The sequence below is a fragment of the Pleurodeles waltl genome, chromosome 2_2 (assembly GCF_031143425.1).
Source record: "Pleurodeles waltl isolate 20211129_DDA chromosome 2_2, aPleWal1.hap1.20221129, whole genome shotgun sequence".
NCBI lineage: Eukaryota > Metazoa > Chordata > Amphibia > Caudata > Salamandridae > Pleurodeles > Pleurodeles waltl.
The window spans coordinates 473417411-473443011 of NC_090439.1; the positions used below are offsets into that span (position 1 = coordinate 473417411).

The 25601-nt window shown below is 48.3% G+C and overlaps 1 protein-coding gene across 3 annotated transcripts in view; it reads right to left on the reverse strand.

The window, feature by feature from the left end:
• SMCHD1 (structural maintenance of chromosomes flexible hinge domain containing 1) overlaps positions 1–25601 on the reverse strand; it is a 2128336-nt gene that overhangs the window by 257779 nt on the left and 1844956 nt on the right. For all 3 annotated transcript variants that reach the window (XM_069219969.1, XM_069219967.1, XM_069219968.1), the window contains 2 exons: positions 10140–10269; positions 9925–10044 (listed from right to left, as the gene is read on the reverse strand). In XM_069219969.1, coding sequence (XP_069076070.1) covers positions 9925–10044; positions 10140–10269 — 250 coding nt within the window. The remainder of the gene's footprint in view (positions 1–9924; positions 10045–10139; positions 10270–25601) is intronic.

The following is a 25601-nucleotide window of genomic DNA, read 5'->3' on the forward strand; positions in this document are numbered from 1 at the left end:
GCATGAAGGCGGAGGTTGGACAGGTTCGGGTAAAGAACCGTCCCCTGGTGCTGTGATAGAAGATCCGCCCGAAGAGGCAGTCTGAGTGGAGGATCGATGGACATGCTCAATAGCTCTGGATACCTCACTCTTCGATCCCAGTCCAGAGCCACCAAGATAACTTGGGCCCGGTTGTTTTTGATTTTCTTGAGAACTCTGGGCAGAAGAGGGATAGGCGGGAAGGCGTAAAGGAGGCCTGAGCTCCACTTGAGACGAAAAGCGTTGCTGAGCGAGTGCCGTCTTGGAAACTCCAACGCGCAAATCAGCTGTTTTGTGCGTTCTCTGCGGAGGCGAACAGATCTAACCAAGGCTCTCCCCACTGCTGAAAGAGACCTTGCACCACCTCTGGAAGAAGACGCCATTCGTGATCGACGGCTGAGTTTGTCTGCTCTGGAATTGAGGGATCCCGCCAGATGATGAACCATCAGGGTAATGCCCTGATGCTCCAGCCATCCCCAGAGGCGTAGTGCCTCCTGACAAAGGGTCCAGGACCCTACTACACCCTGTTTGTTGGAGTACCACATGGTGGTAGTATTGTCCGTGAACACCTGCACTACTTTCCCTTTGAGAGAGGGAAGAAATGCTTTCAACGCACGCCTGATCGCTTGGAGTTCCAGCAGATCTATATGGAGTCCAGACTCCGACGGAGACCAGATGCCTCTGATCTCCGCCTCTCCCATGTGGCCGCCCCAACCGAGAAGTGACGCATCTGTCACTATAGAGAGATCTGATTGGGGAAGGGAGAGGGATCTGCCGTGGACCCAATTTGAATCTGAAAGCCACCACTGCAGGTCTTTCGCAGTTCCCTCCGAAATCTGGACCAGGTCGGATAGATTCCCCTAATGCTGCGCCCACTGGAACTTCAGGTCCCACTGCAGAGCCTGCATATGCCATCTGACATGATTGACTAGCAGGAAGCAGGATGCCATGGGGCCCAGCAGCCTCAGAGTCAATCGCACCGAAACCCAAGACCAAGGCCGAAAGATCGGAATCATAGCCTGAATGTCTTGGACTCGTTTGTCGGGAAGATAAGCGTGATATTGCACTGTGTCCAGAACTGTCCTGATAAAAGGGAGCGACTGAGAGGGAGTCAGGTGTGACTTCGGCACATTGATAGTGAACCCCAGCTTGTACAAAAGGTTTGCCATAGTCTGAAGGTGGGAGACGACTTTCTGGGGCGAGTCCGCCTTCAACAGCCAGTCGTCGAGTTAGGGGAAGTCTGAGACCTATAATATCAATCGAGGTGCACTGTTCCACACTGGAGAAAAATAAGGCAACCTATGTTTGTACTGAGTGTCCTCAGGAGAGCCCTCAAGCACCCACTTGGGTGACTGGTATCATCATCGGGCTTACTCCTCGCCAGACTATACTAGCTCCCTTGGCCAAGAGAGACGCGACTTCCTGAAGGAGAAGCGCCAAATGATCCTCTGGAAGGTGATGGAAGGATGGTGGCATGTGTGGTGGAGCAGCCCTTCCGGATGATCTGCAAAACCCACCAGTCAGTGGTGATATGTTCCCAGTGGGGCAGGTGTGATGGCGAATCCTGCCACCAACTGGGCGGGAGTGAGGGGACGGACTAGGAGGGTTTGGAGGTTGCAGCGGGTGCAGAGATGGACTGGACAGACCTCTGGTTCCCTGCCCCATGGCCACGTTGGATTCTACATCCTCGGCCACGCCTAGGCTTGCCAGCGTGCATGGCAACACAAGGGCACCCTTTCCGTGTCCACGAAAGGGGCGAAAAGCGGACTGTGGTGGGTGAGAGGCAGAGGAAAGACCGAGCCGTAGCCCGGGAATCCTTGAATCTCTCCAAGGCCGAGTCCGCTTTGTCTCCAAAGAGATGTGTGCCATCAAAAGGCATGTCCATGAGTGACTGTTGGACATCTCCCAAGAAATCAGAAGTGTGTAACCAGGCGTGGCACCGTAAGGCCACTGTCGTTGCAACCGATCTGCCCAGAGAGTAGGTCGTATCCAGCCCACAACGGATTGTGAACTTTGCCGTGTCTCTCCCATTGTTCACTGCTTGGGAGACGATAGCAGAGGGCATCATCCGGTATCTGCTGCAGGACTTGCGAAACCGTATCCCACAGGGAGTGGGTATAACGGCCCAAAAGGCATGCGGTTTTCAGACCGCTGCACTAGACTAGAGAAAGAAAACAACTTCTTGCCAAACTGTTCCAGCCTTTTGGATTCCCTATCTGGGGGTGCGGAAGGGAACTCACCTGAAGAAGAGGAAGCCTAGACAACAAGACTCTCAGGTGTGGGGTGTTGGGACAGGAATTTAGGGTCATTCGGAGCGGGCCGATGGCAGCATGCGATAGTCCTATTCACAGAAGCCCCAGTGTTGGGTTTGGACCATGTACCCAAAAGGACATCGGTGAGGGCCTTATTGAATGGTAAAAGGGGTTCTGAAGTAGAAGCCCCAGGCTGAAGCACCTCAGTCAGGAGATTAGACCTGCCCTCTACAGTAGGAAGCTCGAGGCCGAGGACCTCAGCTGCCCTACTGACCACCATACCATAAGTTGCTCCCTCCGCCATAGCCATGATAGGAGGAGACAGCATGCCAGCGTCAGGAGAAGTATCTAGAGAACTGGCTGCACCCAGGTCCTGTGCCCAGTCCATAGCAGGGTCCTCCTGGTATTCATAAGGGTCCAGGGACCCCTCCAATTCCTCCCCATTGTCGTACCCATAGGAAAAATGGTCCGAATCCAACCTGGGGCAAATAGGCCCACCGAAGCCGGCTGACGCTGCTCCGCTGTCGATAGTGGGCACCACCGACGTCAGGAGCGTCATTGATCGACCCGGGGAAGGTCTCGAGGGTGCGACATGCACCGGTGCGGATCTGCGCACGGATCCGGAGGTGACCTCGGTGGCCGACCCAGACGGAGGCTCAGAGGACGGAGGCCTAGTGCGAGGACGCTTTTCCGGTGTCACGTCGGCAGAGTGACAGGGCGAAGTCGGAGAAAGGAAACAACTTCTTGACAAACTGTTCCAGCCTTTTGGATTCCCTATCTGAGGTGCGGAAGGGAACTCACCTGAAGAAGAGGGAGCCTGGATAACAAGATTCTCAGGTGTGGGGTGTTGGGACAGGAATTCAGGGTCATTCGGAGCGGGCTGATGGCAACGTGCGATAGTCCTATTCACAGGAGCCCCAGTGTTGGGTTTGGACCATGTACCGTAAAGGACATCGGTGAGGGCCTCATTGAATGGCAAAAGGGGTTCTGAAGTAGAAGCCACAGCCTGAAGCACCTCAGTCAGGAGATTAGACCTGACCTCTACAGTAGGAAGCTCGAGGCCGAGGACCTCAGCTGCCCTACAGACCACCATACCATAAGTTGCTCCCTCCGCTGTAGCCACGGTAGGAGGAGACAGCATGCCAGCGTCAGGAGAAGTATCTAGACAACTGGCTGCACCCAAATCCTGTGCCCAGTCCATAGCAGGGTCATCCTGGTATTCATAAGCGTCCAGGGACCCCTCCAATTCCTCCCCATAGTTGTATCCATAGGAAAAATGGTCCGAATCAAACCTGGGGCGAATAGGCCCCATCGACGCTGGCTGACGCCGCTCCAACGTCGATAGTGGGCACCACCGACGTCAGGAGCGTTGTTAATTGACCCGATTCCGGGGAAGGTCTTGAGGGTGCGACATGCACCGGTGCGGATCTGCGCACGGATCCGGAGGTGACCTCGGTGGCCGACCCAGACGGAGGCTCAGAGGACGGAGGCCTAGTGCGTGGACGTTTTTCCCGTGTCGCGTCGGCAGAGTGACAGGGCGAAGTCGGAGAGCGATGGGACTTCTTCGACTTCTTCTTCTTACCCTGACCTGAGGATTTAGAAGATGAGTGGTGATGACTCAGCGACCGATTGAGATCTTCCTCTCGAGTGAGACTGGGACCTACGCGGAGTCGAGTGCTGGGCCGCCATTAGCTTTAGGGACCGCTCCCTCAAAGCCTTCGGGTGCATGGCCCGACACTCGGAGCGCGAATTCGGGTAGTGGTCGCGCTCGAGGAACCACAGACAAACGCGATGAAGATCCGTCACAGACATCGTCCGAAGGCAGTCCTCACAAGGTTTGAACCCGGTCTTCGGGGACATCCTCGACGCATCAAGTTCATACACAAAAAACTCGACAAAACGGTCGAATTCGGCCAAAAAATAACCGAGGGTAGCTCTTCTCCGGATCAGCGCGTGGCATGGAAAGAAAAGAACTGACATCACTGCGCAAGGGTGGCGTCTATATACTACTCCCAAAGTCATCACGGCGACCACGACGCCGACGGAGTCGACCAACACCACCTACCGATGCGCATGGGTATTGCTCGAAGAAAAATCTCCGGATCCAGTCTGACGCCTGGGAGAAAATTCTAAGGTAAGGAATCTGCAACTAGAAGCCTCTATAAGATATAAGCTGCGCACTAATCACTTTCTGTTTAACTGCCTCAATCTGGACCACCTTTTTGAACAGACTCTTCACTGGAATCGGAAAAAATTGGTGGAATCCCAAAGATTGGGATCACAAACATCAGGATTCCAATCTAGCCCTGCTTTAGCAATGGCTAAATGAACTTTCTTCTGCTTAACTCTACCCCTACATTTCCAGTACCTATTTTTGTGCAACGCGGGTTGCTGCTTTCTCTGCAACAGACTGATAAGTATCAACTTTATCTTGCAGTAATTTACTCTGACAGGACAACATTGTTACATTATTTTTGGCTTCAACTAGATGCCTCTCCGACTGCTGATTTTCTTATTCTGAGTACATTTCTCATGCATTTTTCTATAAGCGGATTACAGGATCTAGCCCTGGCTGTCTAAAATAGATAAAGCACGTCCGCATGCTACTGACACTTTCTGCAAGCAAATTAATACTTTTTTTGGTTTAGCACTGACATAAAATTCACTCCATTTCTCACATAACTCTGCTTCATATGCCCAATGATTCGCAAGAACATCATAGCGTGATTATCCCACCCAGGTATATCATTTGACACCTGCCTTTGACTTTTTGCCAAACACTGTCACTTTTATAACTTTCACTTCATATCCTGCAAACGACTATGCCAAGAAATACAGCACTCCTAGTTTGAGTAATAAATGTATTAAGGCACTTTCCAGATATCAAATAAAAGCACACGACAATATAAACATGAGCATTTAACTTGAATGCAGTAAAACACGTAAAAATGCCAAAATACTCTCAGCAGTTACACGACAGGCATAAAACATGCAATATATCAACAAATCAACAATGTGTGTGTATATATATATATATATATATATATATATATATATATATATATATATATATATATATATATATATATATATATATATATATATATATACAAAAAGAAAACCACTGAAAACCACCTCACAAGGCTGGTGCGATGAAACGGTAGTGGTACCCGTTTTAAAATATAAGGGACATTTCTGCCACTCATTCAAAAAAGCAGAAAGAAGTCACACCAGACATGTCCATTCCTCAAAAATGATTCGATTTACACTTTTCACGAAGTTGTCATTCGGGATTTATTTCAAATGTGGCATACAATTAAGAGGAGGAATAGTGAGTTAAATCTTAATCATGAGCAAATAACGGCTTTGAAAAGTTTAATTGATGATCATAATGTCATAATTAAACCCTTAGATAAAGGGGGTAATGTTGTTCTTCGGGATGTGAATAAGCATTGTAGTGAAGCAGAAAGACAACTCAAGAATAGAAGGGATTATGAGATTACAACTATGCTCAATTATAATCATTCAATTGACCAATATCACAGTAAATTGTTCGATTGGAGAGACAGAGGATTGCTTAATACGGATGAATATCTGTTTCTTTTGGTTAACAAACCAACAGCACCATGTTTTTACACGTTACCAAAAATCCATAAGGATTCTCTTCATCCTCCTGGGTGACCCATAATTTCTGCTAATGGCAGTCTGTTGAAACGTACATCCATTTATTTGGATTTTTTTCTTCTACCATACTTGTTAGCCTTATCTTCCTATTGTAGGGACACCATGGATTTTATCTCTAAAATTGAAGGTATTCCTTGGGAGCCACATTTTTTGTTGGTTTCCTTGGATGTAGAATCCCTATATACTTGTATCCGGCATGACTGGGGGATTCAAGCATGTAGATATTTTTTTCGTGATAGACCACTTAGTAAATATGACCATTCTATGATGCTGTTGGAGATGTTGGATTTCTGTTTGAATAATAATTTCTTTTTATTTAAGGATACTTGGTATCAGCAGTTGGTCGGAACTGCGATGGGAAGTTGCTTCGCCCCGAGTTATGGTGGTATTTTTATGGGCTGGTGGGAGACCACTTGGGTTTGGTTTGAGGAAAATGAGAAATGGACTAGGTATATATCCATTTGGACACGATACATTGATGACCGTTTTTTGATCTGAGAGGGTCCTCGTCAGGACCTGGAAGCATTTTTGGATCACATATCCCAAAATACCCTGAATTTAAGATTCACCCGAAAAATACATCCAACTAGGATGGAGTTTTTGGATGTTTTGGTGGAGGTAGTAGATAATAAATTACAGACAAGGTTATACTGCAAAGATACAGCAGGCAACAGTATTTTGCATGCAACCAGCCACCATCCCACTAGTCTTAAGAATAGTATCCCTTATTGTGAATTACTTAGAGTCAGAAGGAATTGCAGCACCTTGGAATTACATAAAGAGGAGGAGAGTAGGGTGATTAGGAGATTACAAGCGAGAGGCTATTACAATAAGATATTACGTATGGCTAGCAAGAAGGTTACTAACATCAATAGGCAAACATTATTGGTGAAGACTGAAAAGTAATGTAATTCAATTAACGAAATGAGGATGATTACGACTTATAATATGGCTTGTCCCAATGGCCAGGAGGATAGTTATGAAACATTGGCATCTGGTGAAACATGATCCAATAATTGGGAAAACTCTGTCTCCCAGCCCTCAATTCACGTATCGTAAGCCTAAATCCTTGCAAAATATTTTAATCCATAGTTATCTACGACAACATGATAATACAAAACGTGGTTGATTTAATCAGCAGAGGGGTTTTTACAAATGTGGTAGATGTAAAGCATGTAAAAATAGTAGAAATGTTAAGACGTTTAAGACAGACTGTGGAGAGGTTAGAATAATTCACAAAGTTATTTCATGTGTTTCGGACTACTGTATTTATGTATTACAATGCCCTTGTGGCCTCCAGTATGTCGGTAGTACCATTGGCCCGGTTAAAAAGAGGATTTTAGAACGTATAGGGCTATTAAGAATTATGACACTTCTTATCCTGTGGCGCGACATTGGTCTAGAATGCATAATAGAGATGCTGATTGTTTAGTTTATTTTGGGATTGATAGGACTGAGAGAAATGTACGGGGAGGAGACAGAGAGAGACTCCTTAGGATTAGGGAATCAGAATATATCATTCTTCTCGGGACAAAGACCCCGGGGGGCCTCAATGAGAATGAGGAACTTTATGTGCATGTTGGTTGATTATGATTATTACTATTGGGAATGTGTATTTCATCTTTCCCTGTCCTCTCCGTTTGGGATCTCATGTTTTGATTATAGCTTGGGACATTTAGATACAAGCATAATATATATACACATTATTTGCAGTCTGTAAATGATTGGTTATTATTTATATTTTTAGCTTATTTTTGATTGTTTATAAAGTTGGTATTATTCTTTAAATTGTTTAGATATTATTCCTAAATTGATATCTTGGTCACACATTTGTTTTTGCATATTATCAATGAGGGTATACAGGTTAGAATGACCAGGATTTTTAGATTTAAAATATTGGCAATTGTACCTTGATTTATGTGTATTCTCTAATTTATTCAAATTGCTTTATAGCATTAATTTTGATTTTTCTGATGTTATCATGTGAGCTTTTCTTTTTTATAGTATTTGTTCTATGTTTACTGCAAGGGGTATTTAAGTATGGCTTGGTAAGTGCCCAGGTTTTTTCAATTTGGCCATGATGAAGACACTTTGTTGTTGAAACGCATTGCCTTTGAGTCAGTTTGCTTCTTTGTGGATAATATATATTTTTTGCAAATAAAATTCTGGGAGAGGACATGTCGGGTGCAACTTCTTTCTGCTTTTTTGAAGGAGTAGCAGAAAATATATATATATATATATATATATATGTATATATATATATATATATATATATGAGGAACCCTGGACAGCCAAGACAGGAGAACCTTCTCCGATGGGATTTGTTTTGGGCAGTGCGTCCACCCCCAAAATAAGATCCTTCTGTCTCACTGCCCAGCTTCCCCTCCTTATATACTTTAAATAAACCCAAGATGGAAGGTTCTAGCAACTTCCCCCTCCCTTCGAGCAAGTTATGAAATTCAAGCGCTGGCTATACTTGGTCTGCGTTGAAAACACGCAAAGGAACGGGGCCCTGGCCTGATGCACTTTCCAGAGAAGAGCAGTACTTTCCGTAATGAAAACATTACCAAGTTGAGATTATCTTATCACGTTTACGGTCCACATCCCCCATGTTATGTCCCTGCACACTGCAACCTGGTGCTGGTGGGAAGAAACACAAACACGTTCTATATGGAAAACAAGCTCAGTGTGGAAAAACCCTGCATCACCGATGTGATAGCAGGCACCTGAAGCCAAGCACAAAATGGAGTCAGTGGTCAAGATGGAGTCGGTGGTTAAAAATAGCATTACTACCCACCTGAGACGTGGACAGAGGAGTAACCCCAGGAAACCCCCCATTGACTGCAGAGCAACATCAGCATTTTTGTGCAGCTTCAGTATCCTCTATCCCTTTGCACCACTCCCACTCCCTAGAAGTCAATGACAAGTGGTCATTAGTCCTGGAACTTGACTGGAGACCCTTTTTCTGGTTAAGTTAAATATTTCTTTGGACCTCGTTTGTCACCTTGACTGTCTCCTTGCGGGAGTTGGTCGTCCAAAGTATTTCCAAGTAACGGCACTTACCTCTGCAGTAACTTTTTGTTGAAAAAGTTTCGAAGTATTACATTTCTTTAATTTTAGAAAGCTAGTTTGCAGCTGAGTGAAAAGTCTCAATTTATTGATTCGTTAAAAAAAGCTATATTTCCGGAACACTTCATTAGATCTGTTTCATTTTGGTGATGATAAATTCATAAAAATACAATCTGATTTTATAAATTGGTGCCAGTGGATTTCTTGAGTCACGTTTCTTTCTTCCTCCATTGTATTGGTACTGTTTAAAATGCTTTACACTTGCTGTGTTGTTGAAGCCTGACTGCTTGAAGCCACAGTTACCCCGGGTTAAACTAACATTTCACAAGCGAACTCTGACTGTTCAAGGGTTGATATAGTATTACATGGTGAGGTCATACAACCACTCCATATAATACAACCCATATCCTCATAGTCTGCATTATCATCTGACAAGTAAAGGATGGGTACAGCGTGGAAATGAGTATGCCAATGTAGTGTGGCTGGTTGGAGTAGAGCGTTTTCACATAGTCCAATGTTAAATGCTCTACTGGCAAATCTCTGGATCGCCGTGATCTGCTGCCCTCACTAAAATAAGTGAGACTAAATCCTGCCTTTACTGTGTGATGGTCAGGGATGACACATATTTATCTTTAGCTCAGCAGCATTGTGTACAGGACATCAACCTGATTAGTGGGAGAATACAGTGTACCAAGGCCTGATTAGTGGGAGAATGGAGAGTACCATAGTGCTATTGTTAGGATAATGATATAGATGTAGCTATGTAGAGTGGTTCTTTTTATCAATGTCTTGTTCCTATGATTTAATAGACAACGCAATCTAACTGACCTGTGTGAAATAGTATCTGATTCTAATTTTCTCATATAAGTTGTACAATGAAAAGATGATAAAAACCACTTACACTTTATTTCACTTATGAGCTGATTTGTAGTATCAAACAAACTCTGATATGCAGATATTGACTGAGTCAGCTGATCTTTCTGTTTTGTTAATTCTGCCATCTGCTGTTGTTTCCTAAAATCTGTTAAGGGAGTAACACAGATACATTTTATAAAATGTAGCTAAATTAATTTAAACTAATGTCTCACAGCTTAACTAAACTAAATTGAAGCTCACCATTGTAAAACATAAATGCCAAATGATAAGGTTCCAAAATGGCATTTGTCATTGTAGATAACATAGGTTCAAATACAATAATGTACTCTAGGCTGTCTGTTCCAGGGCTATTTTCTGCAAGCAATAGGTTCTGTGGAATCACAAAAAAGTGAAAAATAGGTTATGCAAGAAAGCATGAAAAACTCAATTTCATTAACCTGTTAAAGCAAAAACAAGTATTGATAACTCAAAATATAATTGGAAAAGTCAACTATTTAGTCCGTTTCAACTCAAGTAGGTTTACTTTGGTAAAATTAAAACAAAAGATAAAAGTTAAAACAACAATTACAGGCATATTCCATTGAGGATTTGGATGCATCTTAATTCACAAAATAACTGATTAGCTTGTATGAACTTTCCTAGATAAAATAAAATATTTATTTCCAGAGGAGAAATAACTGAAAAGCAAAGCCATTTTTATAATGTACCTTTACTCTGCAGTCTGACAAAGATTAGGATTAGTTGCGGGTCATTCTTTAAAAGAAATGCTATTTCTGGTTGAAACTCTTTGTAAATGCACATAACTCACCTTGAATATTCCCAAGGCGCTAGACTGGATTAGTACATTTTCACAGCAGTGCTCCAGCACACTGCTAGGTGGAGCAGTGCAGCACCACTTTGACTTCATTTCATCCCTTAAGTGCCACCCCTCACAGACATAAATTTTTGTGTTCGACTCTGCTTCTTAGCCAATGCAGAGCAAGTTTCAATGCAGAGGACTATCCAATGTGACAGAGCACATTTCTACATCGCATTACCTTACTTTGCTCTTGAGAACTCCACAAAGCTGATCATCAACCCCATGGTCTTCGGTGTGATTGATGTAGAACCTTCAGGCTCTTATGGCGTCCAACCAATGGAGTTGCTCTCTTCTTTCAAGGGTTGAGGCACAGTAAAGAATGATGGCAAGGTGATGGATTTGCCCAACCAGAAACAGCGTCATGTTGACCTCAACATCAGATTGTCTGGTAAAAACGCATTAAAGGGTGGCTGCATAGAGAAAACCTGGCGCTAACTCACATGATGAGCTTAAGTGCTTGCAATGAAAAATGCAGTCTAGAGAGTCAGAAGACACAGCAGCACTACTGTGCATGGGCTCCAAGGTAGTGTATATTAGAAATGAGAGGAACAAATTAAGAGCCCACTGCAACATCACAAATGGCTTGGGAGGGAATCAGTGTCAAATCTGGCTAGAGACAGCACAAAGACACAACTTACAGTTTGTTTTTTTATTTAAAAATTTCTGTTTTGCAGACAAACCTGCTCCCTGCCTGTCACAGACAGACTTTGTAGAGGGACATCTGGGCGCGAGGAGGACATCCACATCCTCTAGTGGTAGATCAAACAGTCACCTGCAGCTGCTCAATCTCCCCGTATGGAGGTGTAGATTGTGTATGCTTGGGAGCAGAACCCTGCCCTGTTGCTGCAACAGAAGAAACTCACGCACTGGTAGCCATATCAGTGGACAAATGTTCATGTCCAGAAGTTCCAGGTAACACCTTCTCCTACCCAATCTGGAGCCAACAGGATGAGCTGGGCCCGGTCTTTGTTGATATTCTTCAGAAGTCAGGATAAACAAGGCAGTGGCAAACAGGCGTACGTGACTCCCACAATCCCCTCTAGCATGAATGCCTCTCCTAAATGAGTCTTCTTTGGGCCTCCAGCCTCCAAAAAGTTGTGAAAATCTGTGTTGTCAATGATGGCAAACAGGTCCAGTAAGAGTTCTACTCACTGCTTGAGGATGCCCTTTACCAGCTCGGTGTATAGGCAACATTAGAGATCCACGAGGGGCCCCAGGCTGAGCTTGTTCCCGTTGATGTTTAAAGATTTCACCTGGTGGTCCATCATCAGGGAACTGCTGTGAGGCTCCAGCGCCTCCAGATTTGCAGTACCTCCTGGCAAAGGCTTGGGACCCAAGGTCTCAGCCTGGCCTGCGTGTAGAGGTAGCACATGGCGGTGGGGGTGTCCATGAGAATATGAACAAGCCTTTCCTTGATGGACAATGGGAAGGCCTTTAACACCAAGATGATGGCACTTAGTGCCAACAAATTTCAGTGGAGCTGGGTTTCCGCCAGAGCTCTCTGGTCTTCTCCTTTCCCAGGTAATCACCCCAATCCAGCAGTGCTTCATTCATAACCATTGCCAACTCCGAGTGGAGAAGGAAGAGGGGTCTGATGCTAGTCAGGCTGCAGTCAAGCAGCCACCACTGCAAGCTCCTTCAAAACCTGGGTGGTTTTGGACAGATTTCCTTGATGCTGGACCCACTAGGACTTCAGGACCCACTGCAGGGCCTGCATATGCCACCTTGTGAAGTGTACAAACAGGACACATCAGGCTAACTGACTGAGAAGGCTCAGAGAACCTCTCACCAAGATCCAGGACCATGGCTGAAATATCAGGATCATAGCCGAATATCCTGGTATCATTGCTGTGGGGGAAAGACCCTGAACAGCACCATATTGTAGGAAGCTGGCTCCCTATATGATGCACTAAAAAGAAGTACACCGTACAGACAGTCCAGTGGATCCTCAATTGGTTTGCAGAGGCAATAGTAGGTAGTACTAATGCTATACTTTGTAGAGTGTGGGCGAGCAGTTAGACTTATCAAAGGGTAGTGCTAAGCATTTGTTGTACTCACAGAGGCAATAAATGAGATACACACTCAAAGAATGATTCTGAGACCAACTTAGAAAAATAAAACTTCTTTTTATATATATTTTGAAACTGAGAATTTTGCTACAACGTAAGCATGCTTTCAAGCATAAATACTTTTCACTTGTGAAAGTGCAATTTTTGAGTTCTTCATTGTTAAACTACGGGAGGAAAACAAGTTCAACAAACGTGTACTTTACGATGACTTACGAGACCAATCTCTGAGACTTAAGGTAACTATTGGGCAAGGGTCAGGACCACACCAGCAGGTTACTCGAGGAGGCCTGGTGCTGAGGGACAGTAGTGCATCGGTGCCCAATGTATTTCTATGGGGAATGCTCTCCGGGTAAATAGGCTGCAGGCTCTAGCTAGGAAGCCAGTCGGGGAAAACCAACAGGTAGGTAACAAACTTGGGTTGCTCAGGGACGTAGATGCACCTTTGGTCCTCTTCTCCAAAGCCCCGGGGCGACAGATGGAGGGGTGTCCTTGGGTGTCGGGTTTCTGTCTCCGGGAGCACACTCTGTTGGGGGGCCTGAGGATGCAAGTGTCGTCATAGAGTCCACAAGGGGTGAAACCACAGTGGACTCAAGCTCAGAAGAGCTGTGGGACATCGCTGACACCAGGGACCCACTCCGAATCGGGCAGTAGGTAACAGGTGCAGTGGTTGCCTCAGGTGTTGGGTTTCTCTCACCACAGAGGCTGCAGGAGAGAGGGCCTGGGTGCAGAGGCTGCAGACGACTACAAGGGAGTCCAGGAGGGGAGAAACCAGAATAGACTTAGTCTCTGCGGAGCTGGGGAACCTTGTTCGCACTGGAGGTCCACTCCATTTCGGGTCATTGACGGTGGATGCAGTAGTCACTTCAGATGTCAGGTCTTTGCGGTTCCGGAGGATGCAGAGTCCTTTCTTTAGAGTTGGTTGGAAAGCAGGTTCGCTGATCATGGGAGTCTTGAGTCTTTTTCGAAGGCAGACTATCCTCATGGGTTTCTGGAGGCTCAGCTGCATGACGAGTCATTTTTTGGTGCGGAGTCCATCGAGGGTTGCAAATAGGCCAACGTGGTTGGTACCAGTAGCTGCTTCTTTTCTCCTCTTCTGCTGGTGTGACTCTTCCATGCCCTTAGGCTTCTTAGGTCGTCAAGATCTGAGTTCTTGGGTTCAGGGGTGCCACCTAAATACTCAATTTAGGGGTGTTACACTGAGTGTCAGGTGCCAGTCAGTGAGTTGCCCACCTTTAGGGTGTCTACACCCTGTCTATGACCATTGGGTGTCACCTTGGCCCCAGAGGTCTAAACTCCAAAACAAGATGGAGGAATTTAAAAAGTGGTGTTCATTTCAGTACATCCACCTTAGGGGTGGGACTGAAATGATGTGGGTACACCTCCTATTCTAACTAATTTTAGGGTCCTGTCTTGTGCCAAGAAGTGGGGTCAGAACAATGGGGTTAGTCATATCGTCATCTGGAGACACCTGGATTGCATTACAAAGATTGCTAGGCCTTTGAAGCTTCCTGCCCTGGAATGTCTTTTCTGCCTGTGAGAAGGTGTCAAAACCCCCTTCCAGTGCAGGCTTTTCTATCTGGCGTCCGAAAGCGCTGGCTCTCACTTTAGGAGGTCAGAAACATGGATAAAGTGGCTCAACTGGTCAGGACCAGTCAGTCAACACACTAGTAGCTGGTAGGTTTTCAGGGGGCATCTCTAAGGTGCCCTCTGGATGCATGTACTGGTAACTTTAGCATCAATGTGTGTTCACCAATACAAGATGTTTGATACCAAACATCCCTATCTTCAGTGAAACCATCATATCGTCGGTGATTCATAGTGACCAGTCTCCAGCAAATTTATTTAAATGGCTTCCCTGATCAATCACTATGTCTAAGAATCAACAAAGACATAGCAGGGGCATGTCTGCTCATCCAGATATGCTCTCACGTGAAATGTAGTTCATCCTGCCTTAGGGCTCAAAGTCTGCTAGAGTGGTGACTACATATACTGCATGTATTGTTAGGGTATATGGTAACAGACTGTGTGCCATGCTGTTTTCTCTTTTGTCTAACCAAGACATGCAGCCTGCAATGGCAGCCTGTCATGTGCTTGGTGAGGGATCTCCAAGGGTGGCACAATTCACACTGCAGCCCTTAGGGGCCCCTCTTTAGTACCCCAGATCCTAGGTACCAGGGATACCGTTTACTAAGGAGTAACATTGAATGCTAAAGGTTTTGTCAATTAGGGAAACAACTGCGCAGTTTTGGGAAGAGATCTGAATTGGGGACCTGGTCAGCAGGAACCCAGTGCACTTTCAGATAAAATCACATCAGATACCTGACACAAAGTGGGAAACAATAATGCCAAAAGGGTGCTTTCCTACACATATCTGTAGGAAACTGGCCTGGTGTGTGGTGAGCACCTATGGTATTATCACCCTATACCAGGTCCAGGTATTCCCTATTAGTGAGGTGTAGTCAGTGTCTAGGAAGCCTGGCTCTCTAGAGGTAGCTGTGGATGAGCAGCAAAGGCTCATCTAGGAGACATTCAAAGCTTATGCAATACCACGTACAGTCACACAGCACTTACACACATAAAAGTACGACAGGGTTACAAAAATAAAGGTACTTTATTTTAGTGACACAAATACTGGAATACTATATAGGCAATACTCTAAAAGCAGGAGAGTACACACACTAATATAAAAACCTTAGTAATCAGCAATGGGCATAGAAAGTAATAGAAAACAGTGATATAAGAGTAAAAAATAAAGACCCTAGGGGGAGACCAAACAATACACTAACAAAATGGAATTCGAAAGCCAGACTCCCACCCCAGGTAGGTGGAATCTGTAGAGGGGCCTGGAGGACCCAGGAACCCCAAAAGGTAAGTACCAGGGTGCCCCCCAGCGACCAGGAGAAAAGAGTTAAGTAGCTGTTTTTTCCCAAACCCACAGATAAACTTTGCAAAAGGATTGTGCAAGACCAAAGCAAGACTGGAAGAAACAGAAGATGGATCCAGACCGAAGAGGATCTGCAAATGAAGGGGACCAAGTCCAGTTCGAGTGTCCGGTTGTAGCAGGAACCACTACCCACCCTTCTGGAGATTCAGGACCAGGTCAACGGTGAAAACCAGCAGTCATGCAGCACAAGAGAAGAGTTCCAGAAGCGATGCAGTCGATGTGCCACGTCGGAAGATGAGTTGCAGTCCATCAGTGGTGTGGAAACACCACTAAAAAGCCTTGGCAAAGGCAACACTTGCAGAAGAAGAGTTGTAGAGCTGCTGGGGACCAGGAGTCTCAACCCAAGGAGGGGCGTCCCAGGCATCCCTCAGAAGTCAGGAGAGCTGGAAGTCGAGGATGCAGCCTGTAGGAAGCTGGCCTGATGTGTGGTGGGTACCTAAGGTAATTACACCATATACCAGGTATCCCCTTTTAGTGTAGTGTAGGCAGTGTCTAGAAGCCAGGCTCTCTAGAGGCAGCAGTGGACAAGCAGCCAAAGCTTATCTAGGAGAAATGCAAAGCACATGCAATACCACTGTAGTCACACAGCATTTACACACATGAAAGAAAACACCAAGTGTTACAAGAATAAAGGTACTTTATTTTAGTGACACAATTACCAAAAAGTACAAGAGAGACAACCCTCTAATAGGAGGTAAGTAACACACTAGATATGTACACTAGTAATCAGAAATAGGCAGAAATAGCTATAGAAAATAGTGCAAATGTGAAAAGACAATAGTGACCCTAGAGGGACCCTAAACCATATTCTAAAAAATGGAATACGAATGCAGGACCCCAACCTAGGTAAGTCGGTTGTGTAGAGGGGTGCTGGGGGTACTAGGAAACCCCAAAGCGAATTATCACAGTGCCCCCTAGTGCCCAGGAGGACAATGTAGGAAAGTAGTGTAGGGGGTTGGCCTGGCTTATAGTGGGTACCTTGTGGTACTTACACCTTGTGCCAGGTCCAGTTATCCCTTATTAGTAGATTAGAAGTGTTCTAGCAGTTTAGGCTGATAGGGGTAGCTATAGCAGAGCAGCTTAGGCTGAACTAGGAGACATGCAAAGCTCCTACTATACCACTTATATCATATAGTACTATATCACAAGAAAACACAATACTCAGAGTTACTAAAAATAAAGGTACTTTATTTTAGTGACAATATGCCAAAAGTATCTCAGAGGATATACTCCCTTCGGAGGTAAGTAATATACACAAAATATACACACAAACCAAAATCAGGTAAGTAAACAGTTAGAAACGTAGTGCAAACACTGTAGAACACATTAGAATGCAATAGGAGACAATAGGCCTAGGGCCAACACAAACCATGTACTCCAAAAGTGGAATGTGAACCACAAATGGACCCCAGGCCTAGTGTAGTGTGTAGATGGTCGCTGGGAGTGTAAGAAAACACGAAGGGTGTCCAAGATAACCCACCCCAAACCCCTGAAAAGTAGGAGTAAAGTTACCCTACTACCCCAGAAAGACAGTAAATTCGAGATAGGGGATTCTGCAAAGGCAACAACTGACTGCAAAGCACTGAAGATGGATTCCTGGACCTGAGGACCTGTAAAGGAAGGGGACCAAGTCCAAGAGTCATGCAAGTGTCCAGGGGGGGCAGGAGCCCACTAAACCCCGGATGAAGGTGCAAAAAGGGCTGCCTCCGGGTGGACGAAGCCAAAGATTCTGCAACAACGGGAGGTGCCAGGAACTACTCCTTTGCACAGAAGATGTCCCAAGGAATGCTGCAGAATTCAGAGTTGTTTTTTTGAAGAAAGACAGCAAACAAGCCTTGCTAGCTGCAAAGGTTGCGGTTTAAGGAAAAGGGTGCTGCCCGGGCCCAGAAAGGACCAGGAGGTCGCCACTTCGAAGGGGAGGCAGAGGGGGCCCTCAGCAACAGAGAGCCCATGCAGAAGGCAGCACCCGCAGAAGTACTTGAACACGGGTTCAAGAAAACTGAGTACGGCGGTCGTCTCAACACTACAAAGGAGGGTCCCACGAAGCCAGTGGTCAACTCAGCGAGTTGAGCAATGCAGGATGGAGTGCTGGGGACCTGGGCTTTGCTGTGCACAAGGATTCCTTGCAAAAGTGCACAGAAGCCTTAGCAGCTGCAGTTCACAGGATTACTGTCTGGAGAGGAGAGGCAAGGACTTACCTCTGCCAAATATGGACAGATGGACCACTGGACTGTCGGGGTCACTTGGATCCACCACCTGTGTTCCAGAGGACTGGTGAAGCTGAAGTTTGGTGCCTGCGTTAGCAGGGGGAAGATTCCGTCGATCCACAGGAGATTTCTTCTTGGCTTCCAGTGCAGGGTGAAGGCAGACAGCCCCCATAGCATGCACCACCAGGAAACAGTCGAGAAAGGCAGCAGGATTAGGCTCTACTGTAGCTGGTAGTCTTCTGGCTACTTTGTTGCAGTTTTGCAGGCGTCCTGGAGCTGTCAGCGGTCGATCCTTGGCAGAAGTCGAAGAGGGAGATGCAGAGGAACTCTGGTGAATTCTTGCAAATCGTTATCTGAGGAAAAGCCCACAGGAGAGACCCTAAATAGCCCTCAGAGGAGGATTGGCCACCTAGTCAGGTAACCACATATCAGGAGAGGTCTCTGATGTCACCTGCTGGCACTGGCCACTCAGAGGTCTCCACTGTGCCCTCACACCTCTGGATTTAAGATGGCAGAGGTCTGGGACACACTGGAGGAGCTCTGGGCACCACCCCTAGGGTGGGGATGGACAGGGGAGTGGTCAGGCCCCTTTCCTTTGTCCAGTTTCCCGCCAGAGCAGGGGCTGGGGATCCCTGAACCGGTGTAGACTGGTTTATGCAAGGAGGACACCATCTGTGCCCTTCAAAGCATTTGCAGAGGCCAGGAGAGGCTTCTCCTCTCAGGCCCTTAACACCTATTTCCAAAGGGAGAGGGTGTAACACCCTCTCTCAGAGGAAATCCTTTGTTCTGCCTTCCTGGGAGGGCAGAAGCCTGTCTGTGGGCTGGCAGCAGCGGTAGCTGCAGTGAGAACCCCAGAGAGCTAGTTTGGCAGTACCCGCGGTCCATGCTGGAGCCCCGGGGATGCATGGGATTGGCACCACAATACCAGATTTAGCATGGGGGGACAATTCCATGATCTTAGACGTGTTACATGGCCATATTCGGAGTTACCATTGTGAAGCTACATATAGGTATTGACCTATATGTAGTGCACACGTGTAATGGTGTCCTCGCACTCACAAAGTCCGGGGAAATTGCCCTGAACTATGTGGGGGCACCTTGGCTAGTGCCAGGGTGTCCTCACACTTAGTAACTTTCCACTTAACCTTCACCAAGTGAGGGTTAGACATATAGGTGACTTATAAGTGCAGTGTAAAATGGCTGTGAAATAACATGGACGTTATTTCACTCAGGCTGCAGTGGCAGCCCTGTGTAATATTTGTCTGAGCTCCCTATGGGTGGCAAAAGAAATGCTGCAGTCCATAGGGATCTCCTGGAACCCAAATACCCTGGGTACCTAGGTACTATATACTAGGGAATTATAAGGGTGCTCCAGTGTGCCAATTAGAATTGGTAAAAATGGTCACTAGCCTATAGTGACAATTTTAAAGGCAGAGAAAGCATAACCACGGAGGTTCTGGTTAGCAGAGCCTCAGTGATACAGTTAGTCACTACAGAGTGACACACATTCAGACCACAAACTATGAGCACTGCGGCCTGGCTAGCAGGATCCCAGTGAGACAGGCAAAAACAAACTGACACACAAGTAAAAATGGGGGTAACATGCCAGGCAAGATGGTACTTTCCTACAGGTAGGACGAAGATGGTCGGGAATGCAGCCCGGGAGCAGGTGAAGAGTTCCTAGAGGATGCAGACGACGTCCCTCGTTGGATGGAGGATCGCACTTGGTCAGTGGCATGGAAAAGCGACCAACAAGCCTTGGCCCAGTAAAGCCAAAAGTGGAGCTGCTGGGGACCAGCAAGGTCCAGGAGTTCTCAACCCACTGGGGAGTCCTAAGGGGACCCTCCACAAGGCAGAGAGTACACAGAAGAAAAGGCAGGAGACCCACAGGGAGAGGAACCAGGAGTCGCCAAGGAGCCCATGCATCACAACTGGAAAAGGGTCCCACGCTGCAAGAGAAGCACATAGAGGGCTGTGAGTCACAAGGAGTGCTGGGGGTACACAGAGCCTGAAAATCCTTTGGAGAAGATGTCAACAAGCCTTGGTAGCTGCAAGAGACATGGTGCACAGGGGTACTGTCCTGTGTGGGAAAGCAATGGCTTACCTCCACCAACGATGGACAGCTGTCAGAGAGGACCAAGAAGACTAATCTGGACCACCAGCTGAGATGCAGGATCCACGCAGCTCAGGATGAGAGGAGATCCATGCAGCTGGTCGTCATTGCAGTTGGTGCCTGCGGATGCAGGGGAGAGACTCATTCACTCCAAGGGAGATTCCTTCTTCATTCTTGTGCAGACTGAAGACTTGTCGCCCTCAGAGGATGCACTGTCGGTGAAATGTTGCAGGAGCTAGAAGGAGCCATGGAAACAATGCTGCAAGCATAGTCTTCTTCGTGGGTGCAGATTATAAGATCCTGGAGCATCCAGTTGTGGTTCCAGTGGCTAGAAGGCGAAGTAGAGGTTGCCAAGGAGTCCTGCTGGAATCTTGGAAGCCGAATATGAGGACCCACCAAAGAGAGAGACTCTAAATAGCAATGAAGGGGGATTGGTCACCTATCCAGGTGACCACTTAATAGGATGGGCTCTGACATCACCTGACTGACCTGGTCACTCAGATGCTCCCAGAGATCACTGCCCATCTTAGATTCAAGATGGGAGAACCCAGGGACCCTCTGGAGGAGCTCTGGGCACCATCCCTAGGGTGTTGATGGACTCGGGAGTGGTTACTTCCCTTTTAGTTGTCCAGTTTCGCGCCAGAGCAGGGACCGGGGGTCCCTGGACTGGGGCAAACCAGTTCATGCAAGGAGGGCACCAAATGTGCCCTTCAAAGCATATCGGTGGCTTGGGCAGCCTACCCTACGGAAGCCAGGTAACCCCTATTTCCAAAAGGAACGGGTGTCGCCTCGCTCTCCGAAAGTAAATCCTTTGTTTCGCCTTTGTCTGCTTGAGCTGGCAAAGCAGCAAGAGTGCAGGAACCTGTCTGTGGTGTGGCAGCAGTGCAGGCTGCCCGAAGATCCCCAGAAGACTGGTAGGAGCAATACGGGGGGTCCTCTAAGGAGCCCCAGAGTGCATGGAATCATACAACCAATACTGGCAATAGTATTGGGGTATAATTCTGACATGTTTGATACCATACATGCCCAGGTTCGGTGTTACCATTATGTAGCTAGACACCTATGTCCAGTACACGGGTAAAATGGATTCCACCGCACTTATGAAGTCCAGGAAAATGGAGCTGTAGTTGGTAGGGGCACCTCCTCCGCATGCGGGGGTGCCCTCAAGCACAGGTACATGCACCCTGCCCTCTGGGCTAAGAGGGCCTGCCATGGGGGTGACTTACAGTGAACTGGTGCAGTGACCTTTAGTGAAAAGGTGCATGCACCTTTTTTCGCAGGCTGCAATGGCAGGCCTGCAGACACATTTTGCATGGGCTCTATTAGACCTGACAGCCTTACGGTGGTCACCCCCAACCTTTTGCCTACCTCCCTCCGCTATTTGACACTGTTTTTGCTGGTTTTAGGACTATGTGCACTTTACCACTTCTAACCAGTGCTAAAGTGCATATGTGGGGGGCGAGGCCAAGATGGCGGCGTGAGCGGACGTGTGTACCCGAGCTCCCCCGCCTGTGCCTTCTCCGGCTACTGAACGGCCCCGGGCACCCTCGGAAGGGACGCCCCGGCGCCTGGAGGACACAGAGAGGCCCTGCGGGCACAATCCGGGAATCGGCCAGGTACGTGGCGGCCGACGGAGCAGCCGGCCGAGAGATGGTGCGGGCCTAGGCCGCGGTCGAGTGCTGCGGGCTCGGCGGCTGGTACTGCGGCCTCGAGGGACGCCAAAAAGGAGGCAAAGAGCCCGCGGGCCCATTCCAGGCTCGGTCATAAATTGGGATCCCGAAGGAGTCGGCAACAGCGGTCGGGCCGCAGAGGTACGGAGCCAGGGGAGGGGGCCACATGTGAGAGTCGCAGCACATGGTGCTGCCCAGCGCCTCGGTGATCGTGCGGCCCCGGGAGGGCCTGCTTGGATCGCGGCGAGGCAGCGACCGGGGGCTGGAGCCCCAGAGGTCCCCTAGGAGCTTGCAGAGCAGTGGGCCCACGGTGTTCCGGGAGAGGGGCAGACTGGCGACTTGGCGAGACATCTCGGCCCACGCCGCAACGTATTTGGGTCAGGGCGCTCCCCTGGGCCTTGATAGCCGTGAGCCGTCCCCTGGTGGGCCCAGCAACAGGGACAAGCAGCAGAGAGACGGTCACGACGGGGCAAGGGAGCTGAGGACGGCTGCCTCGCCTTGGCCTGGTGGAGATCCCGGGGTCGGACCAGGTGGTCCCGGTGAATGGTGGTGATCCAGCGGAGAAGCTAGATAGTGGAACAGTGAGGAGGACAGCGGTGGGTACTGTTTCCACTCGGCTGTTGAGCAAGACCCTGATGGCGTCCTCTAAGCCGAAGAGAGACCAGTCAGTGAGGGAGATGCTAACAAGGTCTCACCTGCCACAGGACAAACCGGCTGAAGGGGCTGCCTCAGCGAGAGGGCCAGATGACCGGGGCGAGGCGGAGGACGATGGAGGGGCTCCGGTCACGAAAGGTTTCCTCACCTCCTTATTTGACTCTCTCAGGATGGATCTGCAGGAGCTGCGCAGAGACATTTCCCAGGAGATGCGGGATCTGCGAGCAGATGTCACGTCGCTGGGGGAAAGGGTGTCGAGTATGGAGAACAACGAGATCTCCTGGGGGGGAAGAAGTCGAGCAATTGCAACAGGAGGTCTTGCATCTTCGGGAGCAGCAGGAGCTTCTGCAGATTGTAACGGAGGACTTAGAAAATCGCTCGAGAAGGCACAATATTCACGTCCGGGGAGCCCCGACCGGAGCGGAGGGTGGAGACATTATAGAGTTCGTCATGGCGCTGTTCCGTTCCATCCTCGGTCCCGATGAATCTCAGGAGATCACACTGGACCGGGTCCACAGAGCAGGTCGGATGGGGGGAGACAGTGTGTGCCCTCCGGATATCTTGGCGTGGCTGCACAATTTTAGGACTAAAGAAAGTATCCTGCAGAAAATGCGCAACCTTCCTCAGGTCCAGTTTAGAGGGTACACGCTACAGCTGTTTCAAGACCTCTCTATGCGGACATTGCAGAGGCGACAAGAATTCAAGCCCATCATGGAGCATCTTCGGGCACATTCTACGCCTTACACATGGGGTCATCCCTTTTGCCTTGTGTTCCGCTGGGGAGACCAGCTGCGCCAGGTGAAGTCGCTGCAGGGGGCTCGTCGGATCCTAGGCCTGGAGGAGACAGAGCGGAGTACTGGGCCACGTGAAGAGGGTGCTTCCGAGGGCCACCTGCAATGGCGGCGGAAAGAGAAGAAACTGAGGCAACCGAGGCCGTCTACGACTGAACAGGCGCTGGAGAGACAGTCTGTATTGAACAGCCTTGTGACGGGGACAAGTGCCTAGATGCAGACAGCCTTTGAGAGTCGTCGCAGGGGTCTGGGGTCGTTTGAGAGTGTTGGTGAAGCTGCTGGAGTTGGGTCCAGGCGGTGGGGTCTTTGGGGGCCGAGGGACAACCTTGTGAGGTGTGGTCGACCCCTGTCTGGAACTTGCCTCTTTTTGGACACTTGAATGAGGACTTGTGTGAGTTAGATGTACACTTGTTGTGTACTTTGGTTTCATGTTGTTGTGCTTCCTCTGGAAATCTTGGGTGCCCGAGAAATGATTACTGCTCTTTTATGGGTGGGCCCTCCTCCGGGTAGAACGCTGGGGACGCCCCTGGGGGGAGGCCTCTGGTTAACGAGCTTTACCCCCTTAACTACTCATGTCCTTTAAGTGCTTGAGCCTTAATGTTCGGGGGCTTAATAGTCCCACCAAGAGGTTGGTAATCCTCTCTGCTCTCGAGCTTTCTGAGAGTCATACATGTCTGTTGCAGGAAACGCACCTGCTGTCTTCTGACACTCATCGCATGCGATCCAGGTGTTTCCCCCGAAAATTCTGGTCTTCTGTGCCCACGAAGCATGCTGGGGTGGGGATTCTGATCTCGAAGGCCTTTCCTGGGGAGGTAATTGCAAAGATACATGAGGTTAAGAGTAGGTTCCTGGTCATTAGAGTCCGCGTAGAGTAATTTCACTTCACAATTGCTACTTTATATGCCCCCAATGAACGTCAAGAATCATTCATGAGACAAGCTATATCCCCCATGCTCGCTACACCGGATAGGGCTATACTGGTAGGGGGGACTTCAATTTGGTCATGGACAATGATATGGACCGCTCTGGACAACGTTCTGGGCAGACTGGGGCATTGACCCCAGCGGGGCGACAGTGGCTGGCTGACTGTGACTTGGAGGATGTCTGGAGGAGCGCGCATCAGACTCTTCGGGACTACTCATTCTACTCGGCGTCCTCCAGGACATACATGCGCATAGATTTTTTTTGGGCTCCTCAGAGTTTAGTTCCCGAGTCAGGGAGAGCGCGACTGAACCTCGGGCCTTGACAGATCACACCCCTATTACCCTGGAGGTCCGCCTTGATGGTGGGCGAGCTCGGGTCCCCAGTTGGCGTTTCAGGGACACTATGCTGCAGTCTAGGACAGTAGAGGAGGCACTGAGGCGAATGATTCTTGACTATCTTAGTCACAATGACGACGGGAGGACCAGTTTGGGGATGCTCTGGGAGGCGCTGAAGGCTGTTATCCGAGGGGAGATGATATCTCTCTCGGCAAAGGAGACTAAAGCTAGGAGAGAGCTTAGAGAGGTCCAGGAGCAGAAAGTGTCAGCCCTAGAGCGTTCTCACAAGCATACGGGTGCCCCCAGGGTGTGGAGGGAGTTGGAGAAGGCGCGACATAAGCTGCAGCGGCTTGATTGGGATCGGGCAGAATATGCGGTTGCTCGGCTTAAACATAAATACTACGTAGGGGGTAATCGCTGTGGGAAACTCTTGGCCCACAAATTGAGAGCCCAGCGATCGGCCAATGCTTTAAAGATGGTGCGCTCCCCATCTCGGGGGGAGGTACGGACATATCAGCAGATAGCAGAGGTGTTTGCGGATTTTTATAGAGAATTATATGCGGTGGAAGTGGAGAGCGGAATGGAGCCGGCTTCTTATCTTGCAGACTGTAAGATTGCCCCGCTCCGTGAGCAAGACGCGGCCTCTCTTGACCAGCTTATACGAATAGAGGAGGTGATTGTGGCGATTTCGTGCCTTTCTGTTGGGAAGTCACCGGGCCCAACAGTTTTACTGCACTATTGTAAGGAAATGCCTCCTTGGCATGGTTACCCCCTGACTTTTTGCCTTTGCTGATGCCAAGTTATGATTTGAAAGTGTGCTGAGGCCTGCTAACCAAGCCCCAGCACCAGTGTTCTTTCCCTAACCTGTACCTTTGTTTCCACAATTGGCACACCCTGGCATACAGGTAAGTCCCTTGTAACTGGTACCCCTGGGACCAAGGACCCTGAAGCCAGGAAAGGTCTACAAGGGCTGCAGCATGTCTTATGCAACCCTGGGGACCCCTTACTCAGCACAGACACACTGCTTGCCAGCTTGTGTGTGCTGGTGGGGGGAAAATGACTAAGTCGACATGGCACTCCCCTCAGAGTGCCATGCCAACCTCACACTGCCTATGGCATAGATAAGTCACCCCTCT